This window comes from Stenella coeruleoalba (genome assembly GCF_951394435.1).
Source record: "Stenella coeruleoalba genome assembly, chromosome: 15".
NCBI lineage: Eukaryota > Metazoa > Chordata > Mammalia > Artiodactyla > Delphinidae > Stenella > Stenella coeruleoalba.
Window position 1 is genome coordinate 73,353,795 of NC_137161.1, and position 23,212 is coordinate 73,377,006.

The 23,212-nt window shown below is 38.7% G+C and overlaps 1 protein-coding gene across 2 annotated transcripts in view; it reads left to right on the forward strand.

Annotated features, from left to right (window-relative positions):
- Positions 1-23,070, forward strand: part of VKORC1L1 (vitamin K epoxide reductase complex subunit 1 like 1) — a 62,108-nt gene extending 39,038 nt beyond the window's left edge. Inside the window, exons 2-3 of one of the 2 annotated variants that reach the window (XM_079945722.1) lie at positions 14,796-14,905; positions 18,902-23,070. In XM_079945722.1, coding sequence (XP_079801848.1) covers positions 14,796-14,905; positions 18,902-19,128 — 337 coding nt within the window. In that variant the 3' untranslated portion in view covers positions 19,129-23,070. The remainder of the gene's footprint in view (positions 1-14,795; positions 14,906-18,901) is intronic. The other variant, XM_079945723.1, reaches the window with a different exon arrangement.
- The last annotated feature ends 142 nt before the right edge of the window (positions 23,071-23,212 follow it).

The following is a 23,212-nucleotide window of genomic DNA, read 5'->3' on the forward strand; positions in this document are numbered from 1 at the left end:
TGCATTTGGCACAGACTCAAAAGGAAATCTAAAAGGAGATTAGAATGGAAAAAAGGGAAAGCTTCAGGTTGTCTTAATTGGAAGTTGTTGGCCATGGGGAAGCTGGAAGCAGGCCTAACTAGAAGTCGGGCATCCTGTGTGGTTGGTTAGGGGAGCATATTTGGCTTTCTCTGGTTGGTCCTAAATTGGAAGTGGGGGCAAAAATTAGGGAAGCTGGCAGTTATTGATCAAGGCCTGGCTGTTTGGATCTGATTGCTACAGAAGTTGTGGTTTGGCTTCCTGGACTGGTTGCTGCAGAGGCTGTGGGTCAGAGTTGTTTTTGGATGTGGTCTGGCTATTGTCCGTTTGTATATTCAGTCTCTCACTTGGGAAATTCTATGTAGACAATCCTGTGGTCTTGCAAATAGAGTTTTATTTCTTCCTTTCTAATTGGTATGCCTTTATTTTCTTCCCTAATTGTACTGGCTAGGACTTTCAGTACAGTGTTGAATAGGAGTGGTGAGAGCAGACATCTTTAATTTAGTTTCTGATCTTAGGGAAAAAAAGATTTAGTCTTTCCCTATTGAATGTGATGTTAGCTGTAGGTTTTTTGTAGATGACCTTTATCAGATCAAAGAAAACCCCTTCTCTTCCTAGTTTGTTAAGCATTTAAAAAATCATGAATGGATGTTGCATTTTGTCAAATGCATTATCTGTATCTACTGAGATCATCATGTGGTTTTTTTTCTTTAGTTTGTTAATATGATGAATCACACTGATAGATTTTTGAATGTTGAACCAGCTTTGCATTCTCACAATTAATCCCCCTTGGTCATGATGTATTATCCTATATGCATATTGCTGGATTTTTTTTTTTTTTTTTTTTAACATCTTTATTGGAGTATAATTGCTTTACAATGGTATGTTAGTTTCAGCTTCACAACAAAATGAATCAGTTATATATATATATACATATATTCCCATATCTCTTCCCACTTGCGTCTCCCTCCCTCCCACCCTCCCTATCCCACCCCTCCAGGCGGTCACAAAGCACTGAGCTGATCTCCCTGTGCTATGCGGCTGCTTCCCACTAGCTATCTACCTTACGTTTGGTAGTGTATATATGTCCATGCCTCTTTATCGCTTTGTCACCGTTTACACTTCCCCCTCCCCATAGCCTCAAGTCCATTCTCTAGTAAGTCTGTGTCTTTATTCCTGTTTCACCCCTAGGTTTTTCATGACATTTTTTTTTTTTAAATTCCATATATATGTGTTAGCATACGGTATTTGTCTCTCTCTTTCTGACTTACTTCACTCTGTATGACAGACTCTAGGTCTATCCACCTCATTACAAATAGCTCAATTTCATCTCTTTTTATGGCTGAGTAATATTCCATTGTATATATGTGCCACATCTTCTTTATCCATTCATCCGATGATGGACACTTAGGTTGTTTCCATCTCTGGGCTATTGTAAATAGAGCTGCAATGAACATTTTGGTACATGACTCTTTTTGAATTATGGTTTTCTCAGGGTATATGCCCAGTAGTGAGTTACAATATTTTGTTGAGGATTTTTGTGTCTATTTTCATGAGTGAGATGTTCTGTAATTTTTTTTGTTTTTGTTTGCTTCTTGTAATGTTTTTGTCTGGTTTTGATGTCAACGTAATGCTCGCCTCATAAATTGAGTTGAGAAGTATTGCATCCTCTTCTGTTTTCTGGAAGAGATTATTTTCTGGAAGAGATTGTGTAGAATTGGTATTATTTCTTCCATATATATATTAGAATTTGCCAGTGCAACCATCTAGACCTAGAGAGTTTTTGTTTTCTTGAAAGATTCTAAACTATTAATAGTGCTATTGAGATTCTCTTTTTCTTCTTCAGTGAGTTCTGGTATTTGTGAATTTCAAAGTATTTGTCCATTTCATCTAAGTTGTCAAACTTGTGGGCATAGAATTGTTCGTAGTATTCCCTTATTATCCTTTTAATGTCTGTACTTGTCTGTAATGATATCCCCTCTTTCATTTCTGATATTGATACCTTTTGTCTTCTCTGTCTCTTTTTCTTTTTCTCTTTGTCAAGCGTAGCTAGAGATTTATCAATTTTTATTGATCATTTCAAAGAACGAGCTTTTTATTTCATTTACTTTATTGTTTTTCTGTTTCAACTTCATTGATTTCTGCTCTAATCTTATTTTCCCTCCTTCCTTCTTTTAATACTATAAATTTCCCTCTAAGCACCGCTTTAGCTGCATACCACCACTTTTGATATGTTATATTTTTATTCAATTCAAAATATTTTCTAATTTCCTTGAGACTTTGTCTTTGACCTGTGGATTTTTTTTAAGAAGTGTGTTGTTTAATTTCCAAATAATTGGTGGCATTTTTAAGATACGTTTCTGTTACTGGTTTCTAGTTTAATTTTCATTATGGTCAGAGGGTATACTTTGTATGATTTCAATTATTTAAATTTGTTAAGGTTTGTATATAATATGTTTGTGTTTTGTTTATAGTGTGGTTTATCTTGATGTGTATTTGAAAAGAATATATATTCTGCTATTGTTGGGTGGAATGTTCTACAAATGTCAGATCAGGTTGGGCTGGGTATGATGTTCTTTGAGTTTATCAACACTTTTATTTTCACTGAGTTTTTTTTAAATTTCAATTTTAATGTTTTTAATATTTCTTTTTTAATTTAAAAAAATTAACTAATTTTGTCTGTGTTGAGTCTTCGTTATTGTGCGTGGGCTTTCTCTAGTTGTGGCGAGCAGGGGCCACTCTTTGTTGCAGTGCGTGGGCTTCTCATTGTGGTGGCTTCTCTTGTTGCAGAGCACGGGCTCTAGGCACATGGGCTTCAGTATTATGGCACTCGGGCTCAGTAGTTGTGGCATGTGGGCTCTAGAGCGCAGGCTCAGTAGTTGTGGCACACGGGCTTAGCTGCTCTGCGGCATGTGGGATCTTCCTGGAGCAGGGATTGAACCCATGTCCCCTGCATTGGCAGGTGAATTCTTAACCACTGTGCCACCGGGGAGGTCCCTGAGTTTTTTGTTTTTAATCCATAATGTTTGTATTTTGCTAAATTTGAGGAGTTTTAAGCCACTATTTCTTAAAAAACTTTTGTGCCTCTATCTCTTTTTCTGTCCCCTTCTGGGAATCCAGTAACATAAATGTTAAACTGTTTGGTATTGTCCTAGAAGTTCCTAAGTGCCTGTTCATTTTTTTTTTCTTTTTCTCTGTTCTTCAGGTTGGATAATTTCTATTGATCAATCTTTCAGCTCACTGAATCTTCCCCTTTGCCATCTTCATTCTGCTTTTGACTTCATCTAGTGAATTTTTAATTTCAGATCTTTCATTGTTATGTAATTTCCATTTGGTTCCTGTTTTATAGTTATTCTTTCTCTTCTGAGAACTTCCATCTTTCCAGTCATTTTTCATTACCTTCACCTTGTGGAACATAGATACAACTGTTTTAAATCTTTTTCTGATAACTCCAATATCTATGTCATTTTAGGATTGACACCTTTTTTTTCCCCTGAGAATTGGTCACTTTTTCTTTTTTCGGTTCGTTGTACGTCATATAATTTTGGAATATATCCTCAACTCATTTGGAATGTATCTTGAATATTTTGGCTTCTGTTAAAATCTTGAGAATATTGATTTTTGTTTTAACACGCAATCAAACCAGTTAGATTAAGACTACAAGTTCTACCTCCTCTGTGGGTGATAGTTTCAATGTCACTTCCATTTTCAAAGCCTTTGCCCTCACATGCCCCACTCAATAGTCAGTCTTCATCTTGAGTGGTGTTTAGTTCTCAAAGACTTTGGTGGGCTTCTTTGGTTCTGTTCCATGATTTTGCAGCTCAGGGGTGAGACTGGGACTTGTGTTAGTTGCTACACAAAATTAGGAGATCCTTTCTTTGGCTTCCTCCTTGCTGGGATTTTCTTCCTAACCTCTGGTTCCCAGCGGCCCCTTTTCCAGTTTCTCTAGCTAGAAAGACAGGTTTCTCACAGAGCATTTTACTCCCCTTGCTGTCACATAGTTCCACATGACAGATTTCACCCTCAGGGTAAAGCAGTGAGAGAAAAGAGAACAAAAATGACAGGATTCCCCTTACTTGCTTAAGACCACAGGGGCCCCTTTTCTCATTTCTTCCAGGCAGAGACAGGTTTTCTCTCAATTTGAGATACCTGGACTGTCATCCCTGAGCTGCAGTTTCAGAACCCTTGCTCACCTTTAAGCAATGCCAGGAGGGAAAAAATAATATGAACACAAACTGTGGTTGCCCCCCTCACACTACTCAGCTCACATGGGTCCCTTTTCTTCATCTTCTAGCCAGAAAGAGGAGCTTTTTTTGGCTGTCTGCTACCCTTGGGCAATTCTGAAACTTGAGCTACTCTTGCTTCGAAGGCAGAAGGTAGAAGAGGGGAAAACCCCCAGAAAACTCCACAGTACTGGTTGTTCAAGTTTCAACTTCTCTCCCCTGTTCACTTACTGTTTTTACTTTTTAGAGTTCTCAGGTGGTTGGTTTTCATATTCTTTCCAATTTTCAGTTGTAATCAGTGAGAGAGAGAGGCTATGGTGGGCGTAATCTATTTTGTCCAGCACTGGAATTGGCATTCATTTTTTTAATTATAAATTTATGTATTTATTTTTGGCTGCATTGGGTCTTCGTTGCTGCGCGCAGGCTTTCTCTAGTTGCAGCGAGTTGGGGGGCTACTCTTCGTTGTGGTGCACGTGCTTCTCATTGCGGTGGCTTCTCTTGTTGTGGAGCACAGGCTCTAGGCATGAGGGCTTCAGTAGCTGTGGCTCACGGGCTCTAGAGCACAGGCTCAGTAGTTGTGGTGCACGGGCTCAGTTGCTCTGCAGCATGTGGGATCTTCCCAGACCAGGGCTCGAACCTGTGTCCCCTGCATTGGCAGACAGATTCTTAACCACTGCACCACTAGGGAAGTCCCAGCATTCATATTTTTAATGCCTTGGTCTACAGATGACTTGACAGTTAAGGGTCCTCAGACATTTGAGAAAAGTCTTCAGTGTGAGAGACAGATACACATAGACACACACCAAGGAACTCAGAGGAAACAGAAAATGAAGCTGCCTGAAGTAAACTTAAAATAAACATAAATGGTTTTATCTCATTAAATCTGAGAAAAAAAAGTGGTTACCCAGAAACAAAGCAAGATGCTATTTATGTAAAAGGAACCATCAGAGAATAAGAATCCAGTGTATGGTAGCAATAAGTTTAATAAATGAATTAAGATTACTTGGAAGATTACATCATGTTAATCTCCTAGAAAATGGAACCAAAGGAAAGAGAGATGGAAAAGTAAAAGAAAATTAGAGGTTCTGTTTTAGAAGTCTAGCAGTTGCCTAAATCAAATGTGAAAATTGTCTGTACTGAAGAACACAAATTTCTATACTGAAAGAGCCTACTAAGGGCCCTTCACAATGAATGACTGAAGACCCACAACAAGGCACATCCTTTGTGAAATTTTATATCACTAGAATTAACATGCAGTTTCTTAAAGCTTCATGGAGGGACAAAAACAGGTCATATTCAAAGGTCAGAGTGGCATCAGATTTTTCAAGGACCAACTCTGGAAGTAGGTTAGTGGAACAATGTCTTTAAAAATTCTGAAGGAAAATTATTTTAAATTTGTAATTATATACCCAAACAAAATGTCAGTCCAGTGTGATGGTAGAAGAAATATATATATATATATATATATATATATTCTTTGACCGTGCCACATGGCTTGCAGGATCTCAGTTCCCCAGCCAGGGATTGAACCCGGGCCACGGCAGTGAAAGCCCTGAATCCTAACCACTAGGCCACCAGGGAACTCCCTAGAAAGATATTTTTAGACTTTCAACATCTCAGAAATTTTACCTCTAGTATGTGTTTTCTCAAGGAAGCTATTAGAAGATTGTTTCACCAAAACAGATGCTTAAACTCAGGGGGAAAGGAGCATGCCAAACCTAAGAAATGAAAGATTCAGTGTAGGGAAGAGATTGGAAGTCTTAGGATGACAGCTGTGCAGCAAGCCCAGAGAGCAGCCAGCCCAAATCAAGTCCTCTGGAGTGGATCAGGAAGGTCAAGGGTTACAGGGAAGGTGTCTCCAGGGGAAAAAGTGCAATTCATAGATTTTTTAAAAAATTATTTATTTATTTATTTATGGCTGCGTTGGGTCTTTGTTGCTGTGTGCGGGCTTTCTCTAGTTGCGGTGAGTGGGGGCTACTCTTCGTTGTGGTGCGCGGGCTTCTCATTGCGGTGGCTTCTCGTTACCGAGCACGGGCTCTAGGCTCGCAGGCTTCAGTAGTTGTGGTGCACGGGCTCAGTAGTTGTGGCTTGTGGGCTCTAGAGCGCAGGCTCAGTAGTTGTGGGGCACAGGCTTAGTTGCTCCATGGCACGTGATATCTTCCCGGACCAGGGCTCAAACCCGTGTCCCCTGCGTTGGCAGGCGGATTCTTAACCACTGCGCCACCAGGGAAGTCCTTACATATATTTATAAGTGAAAATAATTTTTTTTTTTTAATTTTGGCCATGCCGCACGGCATGTAGGATTGGGATCTTAGTTCCCCAACCAGGAGAGAATATTTTTAAGTGGTATGTGTAAGCAAGCATCTCAACAAATTCTTCCTCAGAGTAAGGAAAATACCAGAGGAACTCCTTTTTTTTTTTTTTGCGGTACGCGGGCCTCTCACTGTTGTGGCCTCTCCCGTTGCGGAGCGCAGGCTCCGGACGCGCAGGCTCAGCGGCCATGGCTCACGGGCCCAGCCGCTCCGCGGCATGTGGGATCTTCCCGGACCGGGGCACGAACCCGTGTCCCCTGCATCGGCAGGCGGACTCTCAACCACTGCTCCACCAGGGAAGCCTTCCTGAATGTTTTAATCATGATATTAGAGCCTTGGTAGATTTTCCATGATGAAAGATTGTTTGCAGTAAAATTTATCAAATGCTTTTTGTCTGTTGAGATTATTATATGGTTTTTTCTTTCATTCTATTAATGTGATGACACATTGATTTGCATATATTGAATCATCCTTGCATCCCGAATGTAAATTCCTCTTGTTCATGGTGAATGGTCCTTTTAATATGCTGCTGAATTTGGTTTGCTAGTAATACTTTTTAAAATAAATTTATTTATTTATTTATTTATTTAGGCTGCACTGGGTCTTCGTTGCTGCACGCAGGCTTTCTCTGGTTGTGGCGAGCGGGGCTACTCTTCATTGCAGTGTGTGGGCTTCTCATTGTGGTGGCTTCTCTTGTTGCGGAGCATAGGCTCTAGGCGCGCGGGCTTCAGTAGTTGCAGTACACGGGCTCAGTAGTTATGGCTTGTGGGCTCTAGAGCGCAGGCTCAGTAGTTGTTGTGCATGGGCTTAGTTGCTCCACGGTATGTGAGATCTTCCCGGACCAGGGCTTGAAACTGTGTCCCCTGAATTGGCAGGCAGATTCTTAACCACTGTGCCACCAGGGAAGTCCCTGCTAGTAATATTTTATTGACAGTTTTTGCATCTATATTAATCTGGGTATTGGCCTGTAATTTTCTTTTCTGGTAGTATCCTTTTTTGGCTTTGGTATCAGGATTATGCTGGCCTCATAAGATGAGTTTGGCCTCTTCAAATTTTTTGGAAGACTTTGAGAAAGATTGGCACAAAATTAACCATTTTAGAGGGTACAGTGACATTTAGTATACTTGCAGTGTTGTGCAATCATCATCTCTATCCATTTCCAAAATATTTTGGTTACCCCCAAAGGAGATACTGTACCAATTAAGCAATCACTTCTCACTGCCCCCTCTCCCAGCCCCTGGCAACCACAAACCTACTTTCTGTCTCTATGGATCTGTCTGTTCTGGAACTCTCATATAAATGTGATCTTTTGTGTCTGGCATTTTTCACTTAGCATAATGTATTCAAGGTTCATCCATGTTGTAGCATGTATCAGTACTTCATTCCTTTTTATGGCTGAATAATATTCCATTGTATGGATATACTGTGTTTTGTGTATCCATTCATCAGTTAATGGGCATTGAGTTGTTTCCATCTTTTGGCTATTGTGAACAGTGCTGCTGTGAACAAGTACTTGTACTTTCTTGAATACCTGTTTTCAAATATTTGGGGTATATACCTAGGAGTGGAATTGCTGAGTCATATGGTAATTCCATGTTTAACTTTTCGAGGAACCAAAAAATTGTTTTCCTCAGCAGCTGCTCCATTTTACCCACCAGCAGTATACAAGGGTTCCAGTATCTCCATATCCTCGCCAACATTTGTTATTTTCTTTTTTTTAAAAAAAGTTATAGCCATGGAATCTATAAAAATATAATTTATTAAAAGGTATATTATTTATTTTATTGAGGTATAATTGACATATCATTTTAGGTGTACAATGCATTGATTTGATATTTGTATATATTGCAAAATGATCACCATAATAAGTCCGGTTAACATCGATCACCATACATAGGTATACAAAATTTTTCTTTTCTTTTTTTTTGTTTTTTTTGCGGTACGTGGGCCTCTCACCATTGTGGCCTCTCCCGTTGCGGAGCACAGGCTCCGGACGCGCAGGCTTAGCGGCCATGGCTCACGGGCCCAGCCGCTCCGCGGCATGTGGGATCTTCCCGGACTGGGGCACGAACCTGTGTCCCCTGCATTGGCAGGCGGACTCTCAACCACTGCGCCACCAGGGAAGCCCCAAAATTTCTTTCTTGTGATGAGAACTTTCAAGATCCACTTACCTAGCTACTTGCAAATATACAATACAGTAGTCTTAACTGTAGTCACCATACTATACATTATATCCCCAGGGCTTATTCATTTTGTAACTGGAAATTTGTACCTTTTGACTCTCTTTACCAGTTTTGCCCACTCCCTCCCTGAGGCAACCACCAATCTGTTCTCTATATCCATGAGCTCAATTTTTTTGTTCATTTGTTATTTGTTGTTTTTTTAGGTCCCACATATAAGTGAGATCATACAGTATTTTTCTTTTTCTGTGTGACTTATTTCATTTAGCATAATGCCCTCAAGGTCCATCCATGTTGTTGCAAATGGCAAGCTTTCATTCTTTTTTATGGCTGCATAATATTCTGTTATATATATATTATCACACACACACACACATACACACACACACACACACACACACACACACACACACACACACAGCCAGCACATTTCCTTTATCCATTCATCCATTGATGGACATTTAGGTTGTTTCCATGCCTTGGCTATTGTAAATAATATTACAGTGAACATAATACACATCTTTTCCAGTTAGTGTTTTTGTTTTCTTTGGATAAATACCCAGTAGTGGAATTGCTGGATGATGTGGTAGCTCTATTTTTAGTTGTTTGAGGAACCTCCATACTGTTTGCCATAGTGGCTGCACCAATTAACATTCCCACCAACAATGTACAAGGGTTCTCTTTTCTCCACATCCTCACCAACGCTTATTTCTTGTCTTTTTGATAGTAGCCACTCTAACAGGTATGAGGTGTTATCTCATTGTGGTTTTGATTTATATTTCCCTGATGACTAGTGATGTTGAATACCTTTTCATGTACTTGTTAGCCATCTGTCTTCTTTGGAAAAATGTCTATTTAGTTTCTCTGCCCATTTAAAAAGTCAGATTGTTTGGTTTTTTGCTATTGCGTTGTGTGAGTTCTTTATATATTTTGGGTATTAACCCCTTATCAGATATATGATTTGCAAATATTTTCTCCCATTCAGTAGGTTGCCTTTTCATTTTGTTGATGGTTCCTTTTGCCCTGCAGCAGCTTTTTAGTTTGATGTAATCCTACTTGTTTATTTTTGTTGCCTTTGCTTTTGGTGTTAAATCCAAAAAATCATTGCCTAGACTAATGTCGAGGAGCTTACTGCCTATGTTTTCTTCTAGGAGTATTATGGTTTCAGTTCTTACATTCAGGTCTTTAATCCATTTTGAGCTAATTTTTGTGTATGGTGTATATAGTGGTCTAGTTTCATTATTTTGATATGGCTGTCCAGTTTTCCTAGCACCATTTATTGAAGACATTATCCTTCCCCATTTTATATTCTTGGCTCCTTTATCATAAATTAATTTACCATATATATGTGGGTTTATTTCTGAGCTCTCTATTCTGTTCCTTTGATCTATGTGTCTCTTTTTTATGCCACTGCCATACTGATTTGAATGCTGTACCTTTGTAGTATAGTTGAAAATCAGAGACTGTGATGTCTCCAGCTTTGTTCTTCTTTCTCGACATTGCTTTGGCTCTTCAGGGTCTTTTGTGATTTCACAAAAACTTTAGGATTCTTGTTCTATTTCTACTTTATCTCACCCCAGTTTTTAAAATTTTGTCTGATCTGTGATTTGTTTTTTGTTGGGGTGGGGAGAATTGGTCAAAAGCAGTGATTTTTCAAACTTTTTGATGTCAGAACCCCTTTATATCTTTAATAATTATTGAATACCCCTAAAAGATTTTGTTTGTGTGAGTTATATCTTTGTGGGGTTTATTTATTTAAATATTTATTTATTTTTTAAATTTTTGGCTGTGTTGGGTCTTCGTTGCTGTGCGCGGGCTTTCTCTGGTTGTGGTGAGCGGGGGCTACTCTTCGTTGCGGTGTGTGGGCTTCTCATTGTGGTGGCTTCTCTTTGTTGCAGAGCACGGGCTTCAGTAGTTGTGGTACATGGGCTCAGTAGTTGTGGCTCACGGGCTCTAGAGCGCAGGCTTAGCAGTTGTGGAAAGATCCCACATCCACTGCATGTGGGATCTTTCTGGTCCAGGGATCGAACCCATGTCCCCTGCGTTGGCAGGCAGATTCTTAACCACTGCGCCACCAGGGAAGCCCCTATATCTTTGGTATTTACTGTATTAGAAGTTACAAACTGAGAAATTATTTAAATATGTATTCACTCATTGAAACGTAATAAACCCATTACATGTTAACAAAATATTTTCATGAATAATAACTTTTTCCAAACACACACACACAAAATAGTGGAAAGACTGCCTAGTTTCTCTTATTGCAAATCTCTTTAAAGCCTGCCATAAGATAAGACTGTTGGATTCTCATATCAGCTCCTATATTCAGTCTATTGCATTATCACATGTGTTGCATGTAGCCTTTGGAAAACTCCCCTATACACTTATGAGAGAATGATAATGAAGGAGGCAAAGAATGTCTTAGATTTATCCTCAGGGACCTAGGATACCCAAGTTGGAGAGCAATTGGTTTTAAGATTTGTTGTTTCTGGCAAAATTAGGAGTGTTTAGAAACCTTTCAACAATTTCTCATAATACCTAGGGAAGAGGTATGGGTTGTTTATGCACCCAAATACAGAATATCCAAGGAAGTTACTATTTGGGTCAAAGATGATCCTTTTTTTAGAGTCAGAGATTAAAGAGAAGTTCTCATTTGCATAATCACTTCATTGACTTTATTCAATAGTATACTGAAGCAAAATGAACATCTGTATAAGTGGTACTTTAAGAAAACATTTCTTTTTGCTCCGTTGATTAATATCCCATCTTGTTCCATAAAGTACTTGGGGCATATAATTAGTATAATAGAGTTTTGAATATAGATGGGACAAGAAGAAAAAGGTTAGAAACTAAGATAAAGCCAAGCATAAAGTTAGCACATAAAATTTATTTCATACACTTTTGTATAGCTTTTAGAAGTGGGAGAAAACTACAGTATTTTCAAATGTTCCAACTTGAAAAAAAGATTCACTAAGTGTTTTTAATTACTCACACCATCCTTAGCAATTGTGAAGTATAGTGTCATTTATGAAAATCTGCTCTTATTCACCTTTCCTAGGAAAATAATCTTATGTAATGCCAGTCTACTTTGCTAGTGATTTCACTTGCTAACAGTTATTCCATCAGCCTTATCAAAGTTTATTAAGTGTTATTCAACTTTATTAATTGTATTTATCAAGGAATTAAGCTATTATTCTGTTTGGTTGAAAATGCTGGAATGGTAACTGCATTTTATAACTTAATGCAACATGAGAGAAAGAGCACAACACTGCGATCCAAGAGACCAGAGATCTAATTTTGGTTCCGAGACTGGATTCCTACAAGCCTAGGCAGCCATGTGCATTTTGCTCATGGGTGGAGAGGAGTGTGGATTGCTGGAAAGCGACTAACAATTTAATTTGGGAGATGGAAGCACTCTGTAGAATGTTGAGGTGTTTTTTTGTTTTGTTTTTTTTATGAACGGTACTTACATTCTCACTTCACACTCCTGGAATTACTTCACACTCCAGAATTACTGTACCAGGACTAGTATACCAGGATTACAATTTGTATACCAGGGTTACTCAGGTGTATGTATTTGTCAAAATTATACAGTTAAGATTTGTGCATTAAATATATGTACATTTTACCTTAAAAAATCTAAAAATAATCATCAGGTGGTTGGGGGTAGAGGTGGAGATAAAACAAGAAAGGCACAATTTTCGAAACTGGGTGATAGGGACCTAAGGTTATTACACTGTTCTTTTCACTTTATGTATATACATTTGAAGCTTTCCATGTCAAAATGTTTGTATTTTTTTTAAAGCAACATTTTGGTCTACCATATTAGAAGGTCAAAAGATAGCATTTAACACTGATAAATCAAGAAATAGCAGTGTAAGCGTATTATTTAGAAACGTGGAAGTAAATAGAAGGGAAAAACAGTTAAAAGGTATCAAAGTGGTTGCCTATGGTGATCAGAGCTGAGTGTGGAGAGGCCTGGAGTAGGAAATATCTCTATTTTGTTTTATAAGGCTTTTAGTGTTACTTGATTTTTAAACCTTATGCATGTATTACTTTGATAAAATGATGCATTCATTCTATGGATTACTGCTTTGCTTTCAAGGAAAATATCCACAGGATCATATGTGAATAATTAGGCATAGACCAATGCTTAGAATATAAAAATTCTGTTTATGTATGATAATTCTGGCACTATGCCCAGTTATTTCCATTGCCAAAGTTGGTGATTTACATTTGAATTCCTACTTCAGATGAGTAGGGCTTCAAAGTGTGATTGCATAGTTTGTCCCTGCCCTCCTGCAGTTTGGTCTTTACACAATAGTCAAGAGCGATCATAAATAAGCTTATATTACTCTCCTGTTTAAAAGCCACTGACTGCCTTCCCATTGCAGTTAGAATAGAATTCAAACTCTTCATCATGGCCTACAAACAAGGCTATAAATTATATAAATGATGGAACGGTGCCTCATTCTCTTGCCACTCTCCCTCATCAGTGTCAGCCTTGATGGTCTTCTTTTACACACTCATAGCTCTTTCCAGGCCTTTGTACTTGGCATTCCTCATGAGATTAACTGCTTCAGGATTTCTTCAGGATTTAATTCCTGCAAAAGGCCTTCCCTGACCATCTAGCTGGAGTAGCTCCTTCCACCCCTTCTCCGTCTAGAGCAGTGGTGCGGAGTGTGGTCCTCAGACCAGAAGCATGAGCATCACATGGGAGCATTTTGTTTTGTTTTGTTTTGTTTGGAAATGCAGTCCTACACCCCACCACAGACCAGCTGCAGTAAAATCTGCATTTTAACAAAACTCCAAGGTGATTGCATGCTGTTTAAAATTTTCAAAAGCTCTGATGTAGAATAACCAACCTTCTCAACTTTCCTGTGTATCTGTTAATAGTGCATCCATTGCTGAAGATAAGTTAGTCATTTACTTGTCTATTACTTTTCCCTAAATGGAATATGAGCCCCACAAGGGCACCACTTTGACTTCTTCACTCGGGACAAGTCAGCACCTGACCCACTGTCTGCACCTGGAACACACTCAATGAGTGTTTGATGTGTAAAAGAATAAACACATATGATCGAGATTATTTTGCGTTCCTTGACGCATATAATTGTATAATAACAATCTTCATGGTTCTCACTTACTTGTAAAACTAGGGTTATCTCCCAACATCATCATTATGAAGAGATTTCACTCTCTTTCTTAGACACTAAAGTCGTGTGACTAGTAAGGAATCACTTATTTATCCTTATTTTCAGGTAGTTTGTCTTCAGAACCCAAGTTTAGATTTTATTGAGTAATTTGCTACAGACTGAAAACATTTTCTTTTTGGTATTTTAAAAAGCACTTTCATTCAGAGTTAAAGTTATTATCAAAGGTTTTTATCCAAAGTAAATGTTAGTTTGATATTTGTATCAAATTTTATTAAATCAGAATTTAATTTTTAATAAGAAAATAAGATTCTGAAAATGTAAAGTCAAATGCAACATTTTCAGTTAAACTGCAAATAAAAACTAATGGGGCAAATAATGTATCAACTTTTTACTCTTGAGATAAGATTCTAGGGAAAGACTTTAAGTTTCTGATATTCTATCGTACATTTAAAGGTATGTTCCCAGGATATGTTTCCTCATGCATGTCCCGGTCAGGAAGCAACATTATGGTCTATGTTAGGAGAGCTTACATCAGTGACTTTTAACTGGTGGTGATTTTGCCCCCAGGGGACATTTGGCAATGGCTGACGACATTTTGGGAGGCACAGCTGGCAGGCGGGTGGAGGCCACGGATACTGCTGAACATCTTGTAAGGCACTGAATAGCCCTCCACCACAAAGAAGCGTTTAGTCCAGCATGTCAGTGGTGCTGCTGCTAAGAGACCCTGGCTTACATCGAAAGAGCCCTTCCTCCGCAAATACTAATGCTGTCAGGAAAAGAGACTATATAGAAATGGGCAATTTAGAGATTCAGATGGGTATGTGGGCATGATATGCTCAGATAATTCTACATTTTTTAAAATAGGAAAACTCAAGTATAGGGTTACTGGTTTTCTTTATTTTACAGATGGGGTCGAGGATTTGGTCTTTTGGGTTCCATTTTTGGAAAGGATGGTGTATTAAACCAGCCAAACAGTGTCTTTGGACTTATATTTTATATACTACAGTTATTACTTGGTAAGTATTTTACAGCAAAATACAAAAATACGTTCGTTATATTTCATTTAGTACTTTGTGTCTTTGCCCTGATGTGTCTTTATATTAAATAAAAGCATATGTTAGTGATAGAACAACTGGTTTGTAACACATTTTGGTGTTGTGAAAACTTGGTTCACTAAGATTTTGACAAAGCTCATGCTGAACGTGGTATCTGTTGGTGTTTAATCAGGGATAGCAGCATCCCATAATGCCTAGAAAAACAAGTCCCATTCAGGGAAATTATTACTCCAAACAGTTTGCCCTGGAAACCTTTTCCCTTGTTATTTTGTATACTCTGTAGCTATTTTAAAATATTATGCATTGAGAAAACATTAATGGTATATGATATTCAGTCATAATTCCATCACCTTTACATAGCCACTATTGCCATTGTAGTCTACTTTTTTCGCTTAATTTTATGTGAACTCTCTTATATTGTCTATCCTCTTAAGTGTTCTATTATTGTGAACATCAAGGCTTCAGATTTTTTAATATCCTAAATAACACTGCACTGATCAACTTTGTTTAAAGTCCCCTTCTCATACCCCCTTCCCTCTTTGAATTATTTCTGCAAAATAAATATCTAACTGTAGGATGAAAGAATCAACAAACAAAGATTTTTTTTTGGTATGGATTTTAATAGGTATAACCAAACTGCTTTTCCCTCAGTTGTCAGGTTTCCCCAAAGCTTCATCTATCCTCATTTTTTAAAGTTTTTTCTGTAAAATTTCTAATTCAGCAGTTACATATTAGTAGCCATTATTTTAATTTTACTGTACTTTAATTTACTTTTATTGCCAATTTAGTTATTGGGATCCTCTTAATAGTACACTTCATATTTGTTACAGACATTTTACCCATTCTTTAGCCTTTTTTTTTTTTTTTTTTGCGGTACGCGGGCCTCTCACCGCTGTGGCCTCTCCCGCTGCGGAGCACAGGCTCCGGACGCGCAGGCTCAGCGGCCACGGCCCACGGGCCCAGCCACTCCGCGGCACGTGGGATCCTTCCGGACCGGGGCACGAACCCGCGTCCCCTGCATCGGCAGGCGGACTCTCAACCACTGCGCCACCAGGGAAGCCCTCTTTAGCCTTTTTAATGTCAGTTTCGTGAGTTCTGATTGTACAAGAGTTTTCATACTTTTAGAGTTAAATCTGTCCTTTTTTGTCCTTGCATTTCAGTTGTTAATATTTTATCCTGTTATCTGCCAGGTCTTCTGTCTAGGTGCAGTAGATTTATTACAAGGCAAATTGTGTATCAATTTTTCTCAATACTCCCGTCATGTTTGCCCAATTCCATATCTGTATATCCTGCAGAAATATGAAAATACGCACAAGAATATTCACAGCAGTACAGTTTAAAATAGCAAAAAACTGGAAGTAGCTTAGCAAAACGTAATGGTTGAATAAATTAGGTTACAAGCATACTAGAAAATACTATGTAGCCATTGAAGGGAAAAGTAGGTGTACAAACCCTGGAAGATATAGACATAGTTTAGTGAAAAAAGCAAGTTGTGGTATAATAGATGTAGGATAAATATATGTTTATATATATGCATGTAAATGCACAGAAAATGGTGTGGTTGGGGGCTGGGGTGGAGACTTTCACTTTTATTCCATTTAATTGTTTTGTTTGGATTTCTGAAGAATATAAAGTATAAGCCCATATTAAAATAACCTAAGAAAAGCTTTGACTGTGTTAATTCTTGGAGATAGGGGTTGAACAAATTTGTTTACAATATTTAATTTGTTAATTTCATTATATACACATTTTAAATCATGTGTATCATATGCATCTTTATAAATTTATTTTTAAATTTATTTTTATTTATTTGTTTTTGGCTGCGTTGGGTCTTCATTGCTGCGCGCGGGCTTTCTCTAGTTGTGGCGAGCGGGGGCCACTCTTCGTTGCGGTGCGTAGACTTCTCATTACGGTGGCTTCTCTTATTGGGGAGCACAGGCTCTCGGCACGCGGGCTTCAGTAGTTGTGGCTTGCGGGCTTTAGAGCGCAGGCTCAGTAGTTGTCGCACACAGGCTTAGTTGCTCCGCGGCATGTGGGATATTCCCGGACCAGGGCTCGAACCCGTGTCCCCTGCAGTGGCAGGTGGATTCTTAACCACTGCACCACCAGGGAAGTCCCCATATGTATCTTTTCTATTCACATTTTATGCATTCACATGCATTTTTAGTGTCAGTGTCTTTACCACTGTGGCACATTTGAACTCCTCAAACATTGTTTTCCAGAGCACATCATCTTCACTTCCTTCTAAGTTGTTCTAGATACAGCCTTTTTTGGTTTTGTTTTGTTTTTGGCCGCGCCTCTCAGCTTGCAGGATCTTAGTTCCCCGACCAGGGATTGAACCCAAGTCACCACAGTGAAAGTGCCGAGTCCTAACCACTGGACTGCCAGGGAATTAGCTCTTTTAATCTGCACAACAGTCTTCGGAGGTAGTCATGATTATCATCACAGTTTTACAGTTAAGGAAAAGAGTTGCAGAGAGAGAGTAAATAACTCGCCCATATCATTTTGAAATGAAATTTCTTAGATAAAATTAAGGTGACAGCACTAATTTTTTCTTTTTTTCAGTTTTTGGCCATACAACACGGCATGTGGGACCTTAGTTAGTTCCCCAACTGGCGGTCGAATCCGCACCCCCTGCAGTGGAAGTGCGGAGTCTTAACCACTGGACTGCCAGGGAAGTCCCTGACAGCATTAATTTCTGAGGTTTTAGATGTTAGCACAGATGAGGTCAGCAAACTATGTTTTTTAGTAAAGGGCCAGATAGGAAATAATTTAGGCTTTTCTGACTGTTGCAGCTGCTCAACTCTGCCACTCTAGTGCAAAAGCAGCCATGGACATTACATACATGAATAAGCGTGGCTGGGTTACGATAAATCTTTATTTACAAAAGCAGGTGGCATAAGAAATGCAACAGCATCTTAGTCTTAAAGAGCCTTGTTAAAGCATCATGTTCTCTAGTACTGACTGGTGTTGGGGCAAGTCGGCCCCCATGGCCAAGCTGCAGTCCACAGGCAACTTCTCATTCTACTTGCAGCAGGGATTTCAGCTTCTTAATTAACCTCTTCAAACCACTACCACCTATTCTTATTTTTTCCTGTTTCCGTGATCCTTATCCATTACTTGCTGGGTAGGAGGGTATAGGTAGTTTAATATGCTCTGCTGTCTCCTCTGTCCTTGAAAATAAATGCACGTTTTCAATACTGTTGGCTACAGGAAATTACAAAACAATACATGTGAAGATGTCAGGTAGCATCAAGAATTCAGGCAAGCCTTTGTCTTGAGAACCAAGCTTAGCACACATAACTTGATCTGGTTTGACCCACATGTGGCCAACTGGCCAAATGCGGTTTCTGTTATGCCCCAGGGTGAGCCCTTTCTGAAATGTTTATCATGATTTTTTTTTCTTCAGCAGCATGTTGGTGTAATCATCTCTTATTATGTTTTTTTTTTTTTTTTTTTTTTTTTGTCTAAACATGGGAAAGCAAATTTTACTTTCCACAGGTGGGGATTCTACCTATAGTGAAAAGGTCAGGGGGAGGGTCTCATCAAATGTGTCCTGCTTGGATGAGAAGCTTGTGGTCCTCGTGTTATTTTATTCATTAGAGGAGGTAGGGCTGTCAGTTTTACAAATCTGCTCATTGCATAATGTGATTGAGAGACTGCATATTTTCTTTGTGTGCCTTAACTGAGGCTGGTTTATGAAATAAGTTAATATTTCATCTAGAATATTGACAAGTCAAAAATATTGCAGCTATAAAACTGGTATCCTATGTGCAGAGTCAACCTGCATAATCTTAACAAAATAGACCTGTAGTTTTTGTCCTCCAATTTCAGAATGTTTTGTTGTAAGATCAGTATTCCAACACTGCAGCAAATCACAAAATGTTACCTTTTAACTCAGAAACTCTCTCTCCAGTGTCAAGGTCTGATTGAGCCAAGTGTCTCTTTCTCTTGCAGGCCTGACAGCAAGTGCAGTTGCAGCTTTAATCCTCATGACATCCTCCATCATGTCTGTAGTGGGGTCTTTGTACCTGGCCTACATCCTGTACTTTGTGCTGAAGGAGTTTTGCATAATCTGCGTCATCACATATGTGCTGAACTTCATTCTTCTTATCATCAACTACAAACGACTAGTTTACTTGAATGAGGCCTGGAAACGGCAACTGCAGCCCAAGCAGGACTAACCACCTGACGAACTCTTAACTGACAGTCTGAAGTCCCTTTTTCCATTAAGTTTATTTTGCAGCAGTTTGGTTGTTGTTGTTTTTTTTTTTTAATTCTTCACAACAGACACTTTCCCTAAGAATCTTAAACTGATTTTTTAAAATCCTGTAAATTAGAAGGAGCTCTAGCTATTTTCTGTGTCAATCTTCATTTTAAATATGGATACAAAAAAAAAGAGGATACGCCGAGCCAATCAAAGACAAGCTTTAACTTTACTTTGGAGATGTTTCTGAGATAATAAATGTAGCCCTAGCCTCCTTCCCTCAATTGTAAAGTGAGCAACGATTGCTAGTAATTCTCTAATGTGTATAAATTACATTTCAGCTATAACAAATGTGATCATGACATGAAAATATTTTAGAATAGATACTGTATTAAATATTGCCATGTTTACAATATGTAATGTTTTTAGCTGATGGATTTAAACATGTAGATTCAACTAGAATCCATTCATGTGATATTTGTAAATAAAGGTAGAAATATTGGATCCATCCCTGCAGAACTTACTGTACAGTTTAGTTGAAGTGTAGCAATGAAGAAATGTCAGCTCAACGTTGACTGAAGAAATAGTGAAAATAGTAAGTCCATACAGAGCATCTTGTGAAAAGCACTGAGAGCTGTGGGTCTAGCATTGACAGCAAAAATAATAGGGTGATTGGTTCCCTTTCATCTCCTTCCTCTGAAAGGAGGAAACTAAATTTGGACATTCAAGTCAAGCTTGTACCTAGTCATAAAACTGGATCAATTATAACCTTACAGAATGAGTCATGTGACCAGACTTTCAAGTCCAAGGCCTTCAGGATACTAAAGATGGGAAAATGGGTAGATTTCTTTGGAGAAAAGCTGGAAATATTAATATGGCATTTTTAGGTAAAATCTCTTACAACAGTTGAATTTTCATGCAGATAATTTTCCTTAACATTGGTGCCAGTCAACCAAACAGTATTGATTTTGAAATCATCAGTAGAAGCCCAGTCGCTCCAGAGCAGGATTGCTCTTGGGTAGCTCTGTAGTGTTTTCCCTGCTTCTTTCTACACTAATTAACCAGACGTCTAGTTTAATTGTTTTAGAGTCAGATACTGGATTTGTAAACTTTAGGGCTGACATGCTGCTCAGTTTGCTTAACTGGGAGAGGAGTACTAAAGGTAGAAATATCTCAAGGTAAAATACAGTACTCTTTCTAATGCAGAGTTTGTGAAAGTGATCTGAATAAACCCAAATGAAATAGTGACAGTATGTTTCTATGGTTAACATCTTATATCAGATTGTTAAAAGTGCCTTCTGTCTTAAATCTCAAACCAAATATTTTGTGTGTTGAACTTGGGCAGAAGTGTCCTTCCTTCCTTTCTTAGCATGAAGTAGAAAACTTGCATTCTATAGAAAGGTTCCGTATGATCATTTTATTCCTTAGATTGAGAAGTAGTAGCCATGTTTTTGCCTCCAATTCCATTCATCATTATGTTAAAAAGAGACCGGGTAACTTTTGAGTGCTTTATTTGCCTTCTTTTGAAGGGAGGGGACAGGCTCTGCTCTGTAAACTGTAACGTGCAGAGTCAGCAACTGTTCAGCAGTTTCCAACTAACTGTCATAATTGATGCAGTGTATTCTGGCCCAAGGCAGGTATAAAATCTGAGTTGTAATGTACTTTCAACCAGTTTAAACCAGTTTTGTAAAAGATAGCTTAATTCAGATTTCATCAAGGCTTATGTTCTCCCAAGAATGTGAATATTTCAATATTATCTGTGTATTGTTCTTGTTTCTATAGTTAAAGAACTCTAGAAAGCATTGATTAGATGTCTGATATTTATGGAGAAACAAGTCCTAATGCTGGAAAACCGTGCAACGAGGTCATCTTGTAGCAGTGCTTCCCGTCTACCCAGCAGTTTACTGCTTCTCTTTTCTCTGCTAGAGTGGAACTGGCTTCACGGTGAAGACTTCGTGGTATATATAACTCTGGTCGTGCTAAACAAGTTCCTCGTGTACCAATTTAAAATTGTTTTTCACCATATTTTGTATCAATCAGTTAGAGTAGAGTTAAAGCTTGTCTTGATGTTGCGTTCTTGCGAACATCTTCAACTCTTACATGAGAGAACGTTAGTGTTCAGCCAGACTCTTCGAGTTTTTCCTTTGCTTTTCTAAGCCTTGGGTAAACCACTGTTTCAGTTGTAGAAAAATTGTTGCCACATTCCTATGACCCCAGAATTAATATCCTCCTTTTCACTGGGTGATGACCATGTGCTGCCTGAAATACCAGCGCGGTGACGCCTGTTTCGCTGTAAGCAAAGGACCCGCCCCCGTCCCCCGCGCCCCCCCTCCCCCATGCGTGTGATTTGGTATTTTTGCACGGGAAGAATTTAGGCTTCCCTCTACATCCTCAATTACACCCCAGAAGAGGGGGAAAACCCCATGTTATAAAATCTGAGGGCTATTTTGACTTTTTTTTTTTTTTTTTTTTTGCGGTACTCAGGCCTCTCACTGCTGTGGCTTCTCCCGTTGCGGAGCACAGGCTCCGGACGCGCAGGCTCAGCGGCCATGGCTCACGGGCCCAGCCGCTCCGCGGCATGTGGGATCTTCCCGAACCGGGGCACGAACCCGCGTCCCCCGCATCGGCAGGCGGACTCTCAACCACTGCGCCACCAGGGAAGCCCCCTATTTTGACTATTTTAGACAGAATATTTAAACACTGCAACATTATTAGCCACCAATGTGGAAGAACAGATTAGGGAAGAAATTGCATTTCTGCTTCTTGGTTTTCAAAATGATTTGTAACAACGAAGCCTCTTATCTATTTGACAGTCCTATCATTTGAAGAAATAAGAGAAGTTGTAGTTAGATGATAAATTCTAGGGAATCTAGGTGGTTTGGAGGATTTGGTATTTTTCATTGCAGCTAGTTGCTATCAGTGAGGGTAAACGTCTGGTGAAATAACTCAGGTTTAACTAGCTGTGTGCCAGGAATTACTTTTACTTGATGTATAGGGCCTCTCCTTAAATCCATTACTTCTAAGGATGTTGAAAGCATTGACTATTTTCTTACAAAGAGACAAAGATCTATCATTTGGTACAAGAGATCTTTGGACCTACTAGGTAGGATACAGGACCAAGACTACAGTGAAATTAAAACTGTTAGTTGGCTTTAGTTTTCTTGTATTTCATTTATTTTTAAGACTATCAGCAAAAGTGCAAAGTTGTCTTCAGCAAAGCTTGACACCAATGAATGCTGACAGATCTTGTCCTGAAAAATCAGTATTGAACAAATGCCAACAAGAAACCCACTATTATTTTTGGTAACCTATTTGGGAAGGAATACCTGATATTCAGTCTTTGTCCTCGTGTATTTCTCCCCAACAGGCAAGCACTGGGGAAACATTTCTATTCAGATATTTTAGGCAGCACTTATGATTCCTAATTTGTGAGAGCTACCCTTCAGTAAATCGAAGGGGGCGGGGGTAGGAGTCCAGGCTACTTGGTTAAACATTTTTTTCGACAAATTAGCCCAGAAAAGGTGAAATGTCTTGTTATAAAACTATTAAGCATGGCCTAAGTATTAGGTGTATGATCTGTATAGTACGTTCCATCAAAAATATTTATTACTAGTGCTTTAAGCTCCAGAGTAAACATTCATTTAAAATGGAGTTCACTGGGCAGATTTCCCCTTTAATATAGATAGAAATATTCTTTATCAGAGATTTAGGACACAGTTTTGCTAACTGGTAAAAACAAATGTAAATATGTAAGAATGTTTATTTGTTGCACATAACTTTTTGGTATAAAATAAATGTAGAAGTTACCTGTGGAAGTTGTGCTGCCCTCATTCTTATACTGCAGTATTGCATTTCAAAAAAGAAGCAGAAATGAATTCAGTCTTATAAATTATTCTTGAAATTGTTTCTGTAGCTTCATTTCTACGTGTACTGAAATGTATTTCTACAGGTATTTCTACAGGTGTACTGTAGAATGTATTTCTACAGGTGTACTGAGTTGATTCTTCTCTTAAATTATATGTAACTTAGAGAAGACACAAGCAGAATTCTCAGATTCTAGT